Genomic DNA, 13277 nt, shown 5'->3' with positions numbered 1-13277 from the left:
GATAATGCCCCCACCAGTACATTGCCCCCACCTATCAAAGCACAGTGATGATCATACATTATATTCAAAATATTGGGTAGAAAAATATCCTATTATACCTACCAGGTACTGAACTGTACCATGTGAGTTCATATGTGTTCCTGTGAAGTGTACCTTTGACCTTTTTGTACCCCCAGGTAGCAACACTGTGCCCTAACCGTCATCCCCTTATATTTATTTTATTTTTCGTGTTTTTTTTTCTCCAATTTTTTTTAATCTATTATTATTTAAAAAATGTTTTAACATAGTATGAATAAGTACGAACCTGGTGGCTCTGCAAAAACATTGATGCACCCCCAAACCAAGAAGAAGCAAGTTGAAATCCCCAAAGTGTTAATGTATACCAGGGATGAAGTGCCGCAAGCACCTCATGTTTTTGATTTAACTGACCTGGATGACCAGGTGTGTTGAATTTAGGCAATCACTGAACTGATCAACTGGCTCAGTTGGTCGGGTGTGGTCTAGTTAGAACAAAATCCTGCAGTACCTGTGGCACTCCAGGAACTGGGTTGCCTACCCCTGATGTGAACTCTATGTCAAGTGTCCTTGAGCACTGCTAGTTTTATGTTGATGTCATATTGGTGGTGATAATTGGACAATTATTGACTTGGACTCTGGGCAGCTTTTAGCAAAGTGCAGAAATGCATTAAGTCCGTGGCCAAATCTTTTTCATGCTCGAAAGATCTGGTGTTATAGCTGCACTGTAGCAGGATGTTTCAGGTTGTTAGTGACCAAGAGGTTTTTATTTCAAATCCCAAGTGTTGTTACAGTACAAAATTACAGTTTTTTACACTAATTGTAATCAGAATACAACAGTATACTGTCATTTTATAGAAATAACACCAAGTAGTATATATTTACTTTATTTTACTGCAACGTTAGGCAAAGTGCAGAAATGTATCCATTACACCAGCAGACCTGGTGGTGCAGTAGGAACTTCAGGTAGTTAGCAACCAGGAGGTTGTGAGATCAAATCCCAAGCGAGGTTGATTCCCAAGTATCATCATACTGTCTATTAACACCTGTATTTAGCTGTAAAAATACAGTAACTAGTTCTATATTTAGCATATTTTCACCGTAACTGGACAAAAACCTCCAGGGGACCATGACAGAACGTTCTAAAAATGTCCTTGGGGACATCCCTGGAACAAACCGGGAACTAGACAAAACCTGCAGGGGACCATGACTGTTTAAATTTAATTAACGTCAATTATGCCTTTCAAAGTAAAATATTCTAAATTAGATTTGACACCTGGGTTTTCAAATGATGTCACGTGTAGTTTCAAGTTATCACATATTGACATTTTGCATTTGCTTGTTGTCACATTCATTTCACATGAGCTCATGTTCTCACATGTTGTCACATGTAGTTTTATGTTATCATATGTTGCTTCACATGTTATCACATTAACTTCCCCTTAAATCAAATGTGATTTCATGAGGTCACACACGATCACGTGTTCACATGTGAAATTCATAAGGTTTTTCCGTAAGGGAGGAGTTGGCTAAACAGATCCAAGACAGGGCAAGACATAAGACCATAGGAGTTGCTACGGCATTGTCTCACAAGGGCTACTCATGCAAATGCACAAGCTTCTGCACACTGGTATACTTGTAACTGCTTACAGTTTGACACTTGTTTTCTTTTAACCTGGCAGGATTACTAAAGACATCCAGCTGTGTGTGTGTGTGTGTGTGTGTGTGTGTGTGTGTGTGTGTGTGTGTGTGTGTGTGTGTGTGTGTGTGTGTGTGTGTGTGTGTGTGTGTGTGTGTTCGTGTGCGTGTGTGTGTGTGAACCTCAAAACCTGTCAAAAGAGTGAGATGAGACTATTCTATCTCCCAGATAATGTGGAATGTTCTTTCCCTGGGCTCTGCCAACACAGAACAGCGACACAAAACAAAAATCCAATGCCAAGAACACAACAAGAGGACATTCTGCCATTGTCCTAAGGCCCTAAAATGCTGTCTATCGATCCCGCAGAGGGGAGACATTTACAAGACGTAAGGCGACAGACAGTGATTGCCTTTTCAGATCTATCAAACAAAGCAGCTGTATCGAAAAGCAATTATAAGATGGAGAGATGTGTGAAATTGCATGTTAAACAGGTCATGTCCGCAGGGTGGTGAGAGAGAAATTGAGAGAGAGAAAGTGGGAGGGAGACAGAGAGAGAGAGAGAGAATGAGAGAGAGAGAGAGAGAGAGAGAGAGAGAGAGAGAGAGAGGAGGAAGATGAGAAGAGACGAGGAAGACGGGAAGAGACAAGAAATGGAGGGAGTGTGTGAGAGAAAGAGGGAGGGAGAGAATAGGGAGTCAGAGAGAGACCGATGGAGAGACAGCAAGAGAGAGAGAGAGAGAGAGAGAGAGAGAGAGGAGTAGAGAGAGAGAGATGAGCCTCTTTTCCCTACATTCATATATAAAAAGGTTCTAAAAGGGTCCTTTGTAGAGGGATAAGGTTCTACCAAGAACCGTATTCATCTGAACAAAGGTTCTTCATAAGGCAAAGGATTCTACTTAGAACCTTAAACATCTTAAGAACCGTTTTTGGAAGAAACGGTTCTTAAATTATCCTTTGGAAGGAAATAATGATTCGTTGAAAGGCAAGAAGTATTGATTCAGAAGTAAACTAATACAATCTGTTAGTTGGACTTACAGTATGCCCCATTACTGAGATGGTTGTTCCAGTTTAGATGATTTATGTAGTCTAAGTAATCAGTCTTCCCTACCCTGGCAGTCATTCTGAATGAAAACGGTTGTGGATGATTAAGAGTTCCAATTGTTAGATGTCCTTACTCTGGCTGGATCCCAATGGGAAATACACATCACTTTGCAAGCATAATGCGACTTGCAGGCTTGATGTGGCCAGGTATTTCCTAACACCACTGTGTTAGGGTATAACTAGCCCGTCAAAGAAGGGTCTTATGATATATGTAATGTATACTGTCCTACAAAGGCAAAACGCAGTAACTACACTTTTGATAAAAAATTGAGTTAAAACTGAAATCAGGCTTTGTAGTATCTGTTTTATCTTATGACAAAGTGTACTGGTTCAATTATGTTCCGTTTCAGAGAAAATGGAGTGTGACATTTGCAGTAACTACAAAATCCAAGTACAAACTGAGGCAAACAGCAATAACTGAAGTTACTGCACTTTGGCTATGTTCCACCTTGTTGTGACTGCAGTTACCCGCTTTGCCATACAAAGGCAAAGAGCCGTAACTACGCAAACAGTGAAACGGAGAAAAATGGCTTGAAAGTTTATTTGCTGTCCATCCAAATATGTTGTAGACACGTGATAATGTATTATCTTACTATTAAGTAATTGTCTATGCATATCAGAATAGTGTGTAAATTGTATTTTTGTCTCTTGGTCTTTCTAATATATAACTCTTATTTAATGTTTCATTTTGAATTTAATGTAATATCATATGTTGCTCTTGTCTATAAATGTTTTGTACTTTTTGTTTATCATGTATTTGTATGTTTTATGTGGACACCAGGAAGAATAGCTGCTGCATGTGTGGTAGCTAATGGGGATCCTAATAAACTAAACTAAACCGGAAAAAAGTATTCAACCTTACTGTGTTTGGTCCTTGATATATTGGTGTACTTTTACCCCTGCCAGAGGTGCATGGTTTGATCATCGATCAGATCAATCTATCTATCTATTAACTAATTACAATGAATCATCTTTGTATTAGAGTCCCTGCAGTACTCTTGAACCTCTCCCACAGCTTGACTGCCATTATCTAACATCCCATTATCTAACATCCCATTATCTAACATCCCGTTATCTAACAATAAAGAGCTCATATGTCAGTGTGGACTCATCAACCACCCTATCTATAATATTCCCTCTGTCTTTCCAGCTGTGCAAACAAGAAAAGCGATCAATTAACTTTTATCATTTGATATATCGGTAGTGTATGTGCTCTACTTTATTTACCTGCTATAGATTAATGTTTGAGATGTTTCTTCGAAGCTTCAGCTGTGTCTCTCTCACCCTGGAAACAATGGCAGCTATGGATTTGAATAGCTCTCTCTCTCTCTCTCTCTCTCTCTCTCTCTCTCTGATGTTTGTCAGAGTGATGAGAACACCTGAAATGACTGTATACCAGCACACAGAACACTGTGCCCTCTTTAGAGAGGTAGTCAAGTGAGATCAAACGCACATTATTTAGTAGGTAGGAATAAAATACATAGAGACTGCGCTTATAATCTCCAGGAAGTGTACCACACCTATATTTATAGACGTAAGACAAGCACTAAGTTCATGATGGCGCCGGTGGGTAGGGCTGCCGTCTTATTGGCCCTCAACCAAACATGCTATTTTGTTTGTTTTTTGGCGTTGTTCGTAACTTGTTTTGTACATAATGTTGCTGCTACTGCCTCCTATTACCGAAAAGAACTTCTAAACATCAGAACTGGGATTGGAGTATTTTATGATAAACTGTAATCTTCAATGAGTCGGACGCGAGGGATATACTGTTGACACCCGACCAGGCCCCGATACCTGTGATTCGCTGAAGAAGGAAACGGCAATTCCGAGGTAAAAGATCAGGGTGCCTTGTGAGGACCAGGCGACGAGTGGCTAATCTGCCCTTGCCCTCCGCTCTGCTAGCTAACGTTCAATCCCTAGAAAATAAATCGGACGAACTGAAAGCACGTATATCCTACCAACGGGACATTATAAACTGTAATATTTTATGCTTCACCGAGTCGTGGATGTTGTATTCGGCGCATGTGACAAATAACATTTTATTTTATTTGCTTTGAATTAAGGCGGTCTTTACATATTTAAGTTTTCATTTTTATGAAAGACTAACACCAGGAAATCAGCTCCAAGTGATTTTAATTCAGGAAATCTGTTCCCAAGTATTCCCACACATAATATAGAGACACGTAATCGTATAGAAATGTAAGCAAGATTTGAAATTATGTTTTAGTCAAATATTATATATGTTTGGGCTTCTTGCAGTCAATTTGCAGTCTACAAATGATTTGTAATTATGTTCCGGCCCCCCGACCAGCTGCTCAAGAAAAATATCGTCCCGCTGCTGAATCTAGTTGATGATCCCTTCTTTACGCCCGAAGCCCCTGAACATTTTATGCAAAATCCTTTGTATAAACAGTACTGTAGCTACAATACTGTAGATAATCCTAACCCACACCTGTTTTATCTTGTGTACCACAACACATTGAATGCAGGGCTCTCTGCCTCCGCTGACACTAATACAAAAGGCAAGCTGGAGTTGGCTGGCTGAAGGCCTTTGGAAACATCTACTGAGTCTTGACCCAGAATTTCTATTGAGCGTGATGCAATTACACAGCCACTTAACTTTTACACCAATGTTCCAGGGGAAAGGTTCAGGAGAAGGGGAATCCAGCTGCTTTCTATAAATATCTGGCCCTCAGTCAACAGCCCAGTCAAACCAAGCCTGCGTCCAAATCGCTAAGCAGTGTATGTCAAAGCAGTGTGCCGATACCTGTATTACTTTATCAGAAGCATGTGATCAATGACGTCCGAAGCTTCATTTTGTCAAACAACCACCTTATTGATTTGGTATTGGTTTCGGTAGAAGAAAAGAAAAGGCTAAGGCGTGTGGGACATCGTCTATAATAATTTGGCTGGTCTAAATTCTTTTCACCAGCAGGTGTCACTAGTGTACACTGTGTTGATCAAATCCTCGAGTAATGAACCTATTTTCGACACAATTGGCTGGAAAGTCCCAATGCTTCAGAAAGCTCTGTTTCTCCATCACTAGTAAATAGTGGACAGAACATACAGGTTATTTTTGACCCAGCTAGTTGGGTCACTTAGTTAGGTTATTGGCCTGGAGGCATGGTTTAGTAGGGGCTTGGCTTTCAGATAGTTATTTTTGGCCACCCATGAGAGTAAACGTCACTCCGGTTAATCTGTTTTCTTGTATTGTCAACAAATGTTACGGTTGAGCACTGACACTTTTGTAGCTTAATGAGGTGTATACAAGTTGAGTTCCTCAAGTGCCTATGTTTATCCCAATGTTTGAATAGTTACCACTTGGTTATCATATTTAAATAATAATGTTATTAATTGCATATTAAAATATTTACTTGTAAATCAGAAACAATTCTAAAAATCAACTTGCAATAAAGCATGCTGGCAAATATGATAATGATGGGTGTAGTTTTGGTTTAACACTGGTTATTAACACCAACACCGGGGTTATTTTACACCAATGAGTGTTAATTTAACACTTACAGAGTTGATTTAACACCAGCATCAACACTATAAATGTCTCTCTCTCTCTGGTTTGGTAACAGTCTGTGTTAAATGTTCTCTACACTCTCGGAATTCGTGATGACTCAAGGAACCCTGGAGATCCTCAAGGAACCCTGGAGATCCTCAAGGAACCCCTGGAGTTCCTCAGGGAACCCCTGGAGTTCCTCAGGGAACCATTGCTAGTCAATGGTTCATATTTGCACATTCGGTTAGTTGATGGGTTCTTGGAGGAACCTTTAATGGTTCAATGTAGCAACATTGAGGTTGAACACTGACAGAGGCTAACAGAAGTGTCTGAGCTCTACAAGAGCCTATGCATATTCCAAAGTTGGGTGGCATTACCCCCTTTCCCCCTTCCCCCCTCTCTCTCACCCTCCCTCCATCTCTCTTTCTCCTATCCTTCATCCCTCTCTCCTTTGATTAGAGACAGTGATTGTAATAAGTGGGCCTCATTGTCACCTTCTAAAGGGCAGCAGCACAGACAAACAGAGATATTTAAACCTTGTCCTAGTGTAACTGTAGGAGAGAAAGAGAGAGATAGAACAAGAGAGAGAAAGAGAGAGAGAGGAGCAAAGTGTGACACACTATGATTAATATGTAAACCTGCAGAGACATGCTTTTATTAACACAAAGGGGTAATTAAGAAATATGTATTTCTCTATTGCAGAATAATTTGATCGATGAATCTGTCTATTGTTGAATTTATATTGCAGAGGTGGTGGATATGCTTAAAACGATGCTGAGATTACCTATAAGGTTCGGGTTTGCATGCAATATCTTAATGCTATGTATGTTTCCAGGCTGTATCACATCTGGCCGTGATTGGGAGTCCCATAGGGCGGCGCACAATTGGCCCAGCATCGTCCGGATTAGGGATTGGCTGGGGTAGGACGTCATTGTAAAAAATAATTTGTTCTTAGCTAACTTGCTTAGTTAAATAAAGGTTAAATACAAAATACTAAAAATAAATTCAACATAAAGTGATGAAAACTCTATTCCACTTCAATTCAACCCTGAGACAACCCTCTCTACGGAACCCTCTCTACGGAACCCTCTCTACGGAATTCTCATTTATTAATCATAGTCATTCACATACAAGCCAAAAGACCTCTCCTTAACAACATTTAGCATAACTGATACATTAGGCTGTAGTATGGAAATATGATTATATTGGATTTGAAACGATAGTATGTGATTCACTAACAGGAACATTGGTGTAGCGGCTGATAAACTGGTTTTAATCCAGATATTTAACATGGTCTGTCCTATTAGGAGTTGAGCTCTTATTGACTGTCTGCAAGCACTGACTGGCCTAAATCAATGTTTCCCAAACTCGGTTCAACACAGGTTCCACTTGTCGAAACCTGTAATAGCCCTGTGTTACACTTCCTCAACCAAGACATTTGACGCCTCTTGTTTTGTCTCCAGGAAAGAAAAGAGTTTACTTACTATTTATTATCTCAGCTCACTGGTCACCATAGCAGCACCCACCCGTAGCACTTCCTTTGGCCGCCTCTCCTTCCAGTTCTCTGCTGCCAATGACTGGAACGAACTGCAAAAATCACTAAAGCTGGAGACTCTTACCTCCCTCACTAGCTTTAAGCACCAGCTGTCAGAGCAGCTCACAGATCACTGCACCTGTACATAGCTCATCTGTAAATAGCCCATCCAATCTACCTCGTCCCCATACTGTATTTATTTATTTATCTTGCTCCTTTGCACCCCAGTATCTCTACTTGCACATTCATCTTCTGCACATCTACCATTCCAGTGTTTAATTTCTATATTGTAATTACTTCGCCACCATGGCCTATTTATTGCCTTACCTCTCTTATCCTACCTCATTTGCACATGCTGTATATAGATTTTATATAGATTTTTGTACTGTATTATTGATTGAATGTTTCTTTATTCCATGTGTATCTCTGTGTTGTTGTATGTGTCGAACTGCTTTGCTTTATCTTGGCCAGGTCGCAGTTGCAAATGAGAACTTGTTCTCAACTAGCCTACCTGGTTAAATAAAGGTGAAAAATTACTCACCACTCAGCTTCTAAAACTGTAGAAATAAAATGGGTTCAACCTAGTCAAGTCTGGAGTCAGACTTAGAAGGCCCCAGTGACAGTCAGTGCCGTTTAAGATGAGGGAGGACGCAATTTTTTTTTAATGAACATGGCTTTATTTCTCTTACAGCATATTGGATGACTGTCATTCATATTCCATTCACCCAGCTCAACGTAACATCCATAGATTTAGGCTACTACATGATACACTCATTTTCCCTATAGCCATCATGAGGTTGATACAATCTAGCCTATGAAGGAAAGTTTACAACTTAGATGCACACAGGTCGAGAGAAACATTTGAGGTGACAGACAGGGATGCATGGACAGACAGTGATACATTCAATACCGCCTTTCACACTCTTGCCTGCATATAGTGTGTAATCCTTAGTTCAATAGTTGCAAACGAGAATTTCTATTGGTCAAATTCAGGTATGTTTATGCCCGTTTGGTTCCGTTTGCTTCCGTTTAAGAAACGTTTTTCAACAGAATCGGATGAATGAATACATCACTGATCACGCGTAAATACAATTCACATTCGTAGCTACCAAATTGTATTCCTTCTCGCATCTATGCACTCTCCTCCTCTCACCTTTTCCCTTCGCTTGTAGACTTCAATGCACAACACATCAGCTGTATGTGACCAGGCAACAACAACAAAAACGTTCTAAGCCCAACCATATCATAACCGCTACACACAGCCTACATTGTTGTCACTCGCTACAATCATGCAGTAACTTTACAGTGTACAGTTAGTAAGGGTATGTAGTGACGCCTCTAACACTGAGATGCAGTGCCTTAGACCGCTGCGCCTCTCGGGAGCCCCTATCTAGCTTTCTCTTGTTTCTACATCATTTTGGAATAAATTAATTTGTTCAAAACTGTTCAACTTTCTCTCTCTTTGAGTCAACTACTCACCACATTTCATGCACTGCAGTGCTAGGTAGCTGTAGCTTATGCTTTCAGTACTAGATTCATTCTCTGATCCTTTGATTGGGTGGACAACATGTCAGTTCAAGCTGCAAGAGCTCTGATAGGTTGGAGGACATCCTCCGGAAGTTGTCATAATTACTGTGTAAGTCTATAGAAGGGAGTGAGAACCATGAGTCTCCTACGTTTTGTATTGAAGTCAATGTACCCAGAGGATGACAGAAGATAGCTGTCCTCTGGCTACACCATGGTGCTAACCTACAGAGTGCTGTTGAGGCTACTGTAGACCTTCATTGCAAAACAGTGTGTTTTAATCAATTATTTGGTGACGTGATTATATTTAGTGTAGTTTTATCTTAAAAGGATAACTTTTTTAATGTTTTACAATAAAAAATATATAAAATCCACTGAGGTGGATGGTCATCCCCTTCCTCCTCTGAGGAGCCTCCACTGGATGGCACATGATTACAGACATTGATTCAGCCATAGCATACTATAAGCATTATTTTGCACAATTTCATTGGCAACAATATTTGAATGCGCTAATCCAACATATTCCATGTGGGAGGAGATATACTCTCTCCAGCTGCATAGAGAATGTGAAAAATCTGTCAATGTGCCCTTGAGCAAGGCACTTAACCATAATTTGCTCCAGGGGTGCCGTACTACTATGGCTGACCCTGTAATACAACACATTTCATTGCACTTAGGTGACAATAAAAATATATATTATTTTCATGTCACGGGCAGGACCTAAACCCTGCTTTCCCACAGGAGAAAACAACTTCTTAACCATTTTACCAAGAGAAAATTCCCTGTTGGGCTGAAGGTGACAGTGATTTTAAAGTCGCAGGCAGGGCTACTGCATCATAAAACCGTGAGCCTGACTCACGTCCGCTATATATAATATAGCTAATATTGCTGTTACAGTATTCTATATGCAATCCCAATTTAAGTGGATGCTTCCTCATAGCATTGATGCTTATAAGGCAGACTTGATTTTTATTGGGACTGTACAGCCCTCTATGAGGCTACACCCATACAGCTATTTACACACAGCAAATGCCACACCACCGGCTAGCCGTATGCATTATGTGGGGTTAGAGTTCAAATCAGGACACAGCTTTATGTGTGAGATGAGATGAAATCATGATCAGCAACTCAAATGACATCTCAGGCAATGACATATCAGGCAAACTGTGACTGCTAGTTGTGTGAAATGCTGACATGACAAATAAGATGTACACCTGTTGCATACAGGTGTAGGATCTTCATTTGACCAGTTTCTCACAGCAGGAAATGTATCCTGCAGCAAAAGGAAATGTGCATTATTGTACGGATTATAATTAATGGAAATGTGTATAGGGGTTGATGCATTTTTTTTGTTAGCGCAAATCAAGTCTGACATTTTAAAATGGAAATGACTAACTTTAGAAGCATTTTAAACCACCTTTCAGTTTTCTCAATGTCATTCAATTCAGCATTGAAAAAAGGGTCAAGTTTAAATTCGCTCCACCTGAGCCAGTGTAAACACAGGTCAGAGACCACTACAACATACCAAATGAATTTTGGACAGGTAACACGTAACTGTAATAGATTACATTTAGAAAGTAACTTACCAACCCTGTATAAGGTAAAATAAGGCTTTTAAAGTTTGTGACTGTGATGTGGAGAATTAGGCTACAGCAACCCTAGTCGGAAAGTCAAATGTCATATAGCCTATACTGCATGTTCATCATATCAAGTGCATGACTGCAAAGAATAGCACGAACAAAGATGCTCCAGTTGTTAAATTGTAACCACTGTTACAATATTAAAGCAATATGGTGCAACATGTGCATTTGGACACGCCTACTATAAAGCGACATGTTATCAGTCGATGCAGCTTCACGGAAGAGACTATCTACAAGCAAAGCAAATGCAGATGAACTGAAACTGCACAGTAAGTCCGTATTGATTAAGAATAGCACGTATTCAATCATGGCCAATGTAGGCTATATGCCTCTACAATAACAGCGCACATTTATTGTCTGACTTGTGGGCTACAGTGTTGCACATTTGTGCTGCAACAGTTGGCCACTTACATAAAGCGATGTGGCTACTATTCGTACAATATCATATCACCCCGAGTTCCTATCGATCCGTTCCTCGCAGTCTATTGTAATATTCCCAGTAGTCTATTTACTAACCGCAGTAAATTCTTTGGAAGCTTCCCTTTAAATTGCACGTACCTGATATTCCTCCTCCGATCACTATAACGTCGTATGTGTTCGGTGCTGTCATGGTGTTGTTTTGCCGGTCTCTCTCTTTCTCTCTGTACGTCCACAGCCTGCCGTTTGCTCGCCTCGCTCGGTGCTGGACGCCAGGCGGACAGAGGATCGCATCTGTATTAAAAGCGGGGAGACAGGCCCACTTGAGCCGACTCCGCCTACGGGTTGCAGCCTAGCCTACTCTGCATGATTTTATTCTGATGTCAGGGGTGAGAGAGGGACCGTACATGCTCTTTGTCCTAGAACGACACCTGCTCCAATTGGCTAGGTCTACTGTAGTATATGATTTGGACATTATATACTGAGATAGGCTAGTGTGATTGCATGCTTAGTAGCAATGTGTTATTTTGCAATCCTGCACATGTAGCCACTAATCTTGTAAAACAAGATTACAGTTACAGTATGCATGATACAGTATCAGGTGTTGATGTGTTGCAGTATCAAGTATGCCAGGTTATGGAGGGTCAGTTTAAAGTCTTTCACCTGTGACCAGACATTGGTCAATGGTCACTACAGAAAGGCTAACATTATAGATGCATTATTATGCATGGACAAGTAATGACTGAACATTAGTCTTCATGACTGAACATGATAGCAATTAGATAGCAAAGCATGAGCTAAGTGACACCGTTAAGTTATGTGTGATACATTTATAAGTTGTTATTCATACTGTAAATCATAGGCTATATAGGCCTACAGCTGCCCATATAAATCTATTTACAATTTGGATTTAGTCATTTATGTTGCCCCTTTGTGGAAATATTTGGTAATCAAAACACGGAATAAATGAAATTTTTACTCTCAGATTATGAACCTTTTACACTGCCATGGGGTCCAAAACAATCTCCAGCTAACTGAGCCCCTTTCTCTAGCCCTGGCCCAGCCCTGGCCTCACAGTGACTGTAGATCTCTGGGGTAACTAGTTGAGGTGTCTGGGGACCTTGACCTACCGCTATACTAGCCTTTCATGGGGGATAACAATGAGCATGTTGTGCAGTACACAGCAGTGTAGTGTAGAATATAGAGAGTGCGTAGGCAGAGATCTGTGTCCTTAGCGAGTGTCCAGTACAGTGTAGTATATGATCCATAATGGGTATATTGTGGTTAATCATATAATCTGAGTTAGATCCCATATGGTTTAAGCTAGTAAAGTGCCATGCTGCACAGCAAATTCTCCAGTGTTAGAATCAACATTGAAAGAGTGGGACCATATACACACTGGAACCAGTGTTAACACTTTGTATTCAGGATAATATGTTAATTGCTTTACCACATTTTTTGCAATATTATTTTAGTGCCTTGTTGAAAACAGGATGCATGTTTTGGAATGTTTTCACTCTGTCAATTAAGTTAGTATTGTGGAGTAACTACAATGTTGTTGATCAATCTTCATTTTTCTCTTTTACAGCCATTAAACTCTGTAACTGTTTTAAGGTCACCATTGGCCTCATGGTTAAATCCCTGAGCAGTTTCCTTCCTCTCCGGCATCTGAGTTAGGAAGGACGCCTGTATCTTTGTAGTGATTGGGTATGTTGATACACCATCGAAAGTGTAATTAATATCTTCACCATGCTCAAATGGTATTCAATGTCTGCTTTTTTATATTTTTACCCATCTACCAATAGGTGACTTTCTTTGCGAGGCATTGGAAAACCTCCCTGGTCTTTGTGGCTGCATCTGTCTTTGAAATCCACTGCTCGACTGAGGGACCTTGCCTTA

The 13277-nt window shown here is 40.3% G+C and overlaps 1 protein-coding gene across 1 annotated transcript in view; it reads right to left on the bottom strand.

Annotated features, from left to right (window-relative positions):
• The window catches only part of mao (monoamine oxidase), a 51692-nt gene extending 39890 nt beyond the window's left edge, over positions 1-11802 (bottom strand). Inside the window, exon 1 of the mRNA XM_014164473.2 lies at positions 11520-11802. Coding sequence (XP_014019948.1) covers positions 11520-11571 — 52 coding nt within the window. The 5' untranslated portion in view covers positions 11572-11802. The remainder of the gene's footprint in view (positions 1-11519) is intronic.
• Between the last annotated feature and the right edge of the window lie 1475 nt (positions 11803-13277).

Source organism: Salmo salar, chromosome ssa21 (assembly GCF_905237065.1).
Source record: "Salmo salar chromosome ssa21, Ssal_v3.1, whole genome shotgun sequence".
NCBI classification, from domain to species: Eukaryota; Metazoa; Chordata; class Actinopteri; order Salmoniformes; family Salmonidae; genus Salmo; species Salmo salar.
The sequence above is the reverse complement of the archived record's forward strand: the minus strand, read 5'-3'. Positions and strand labels throughout refer to the sequence as shown.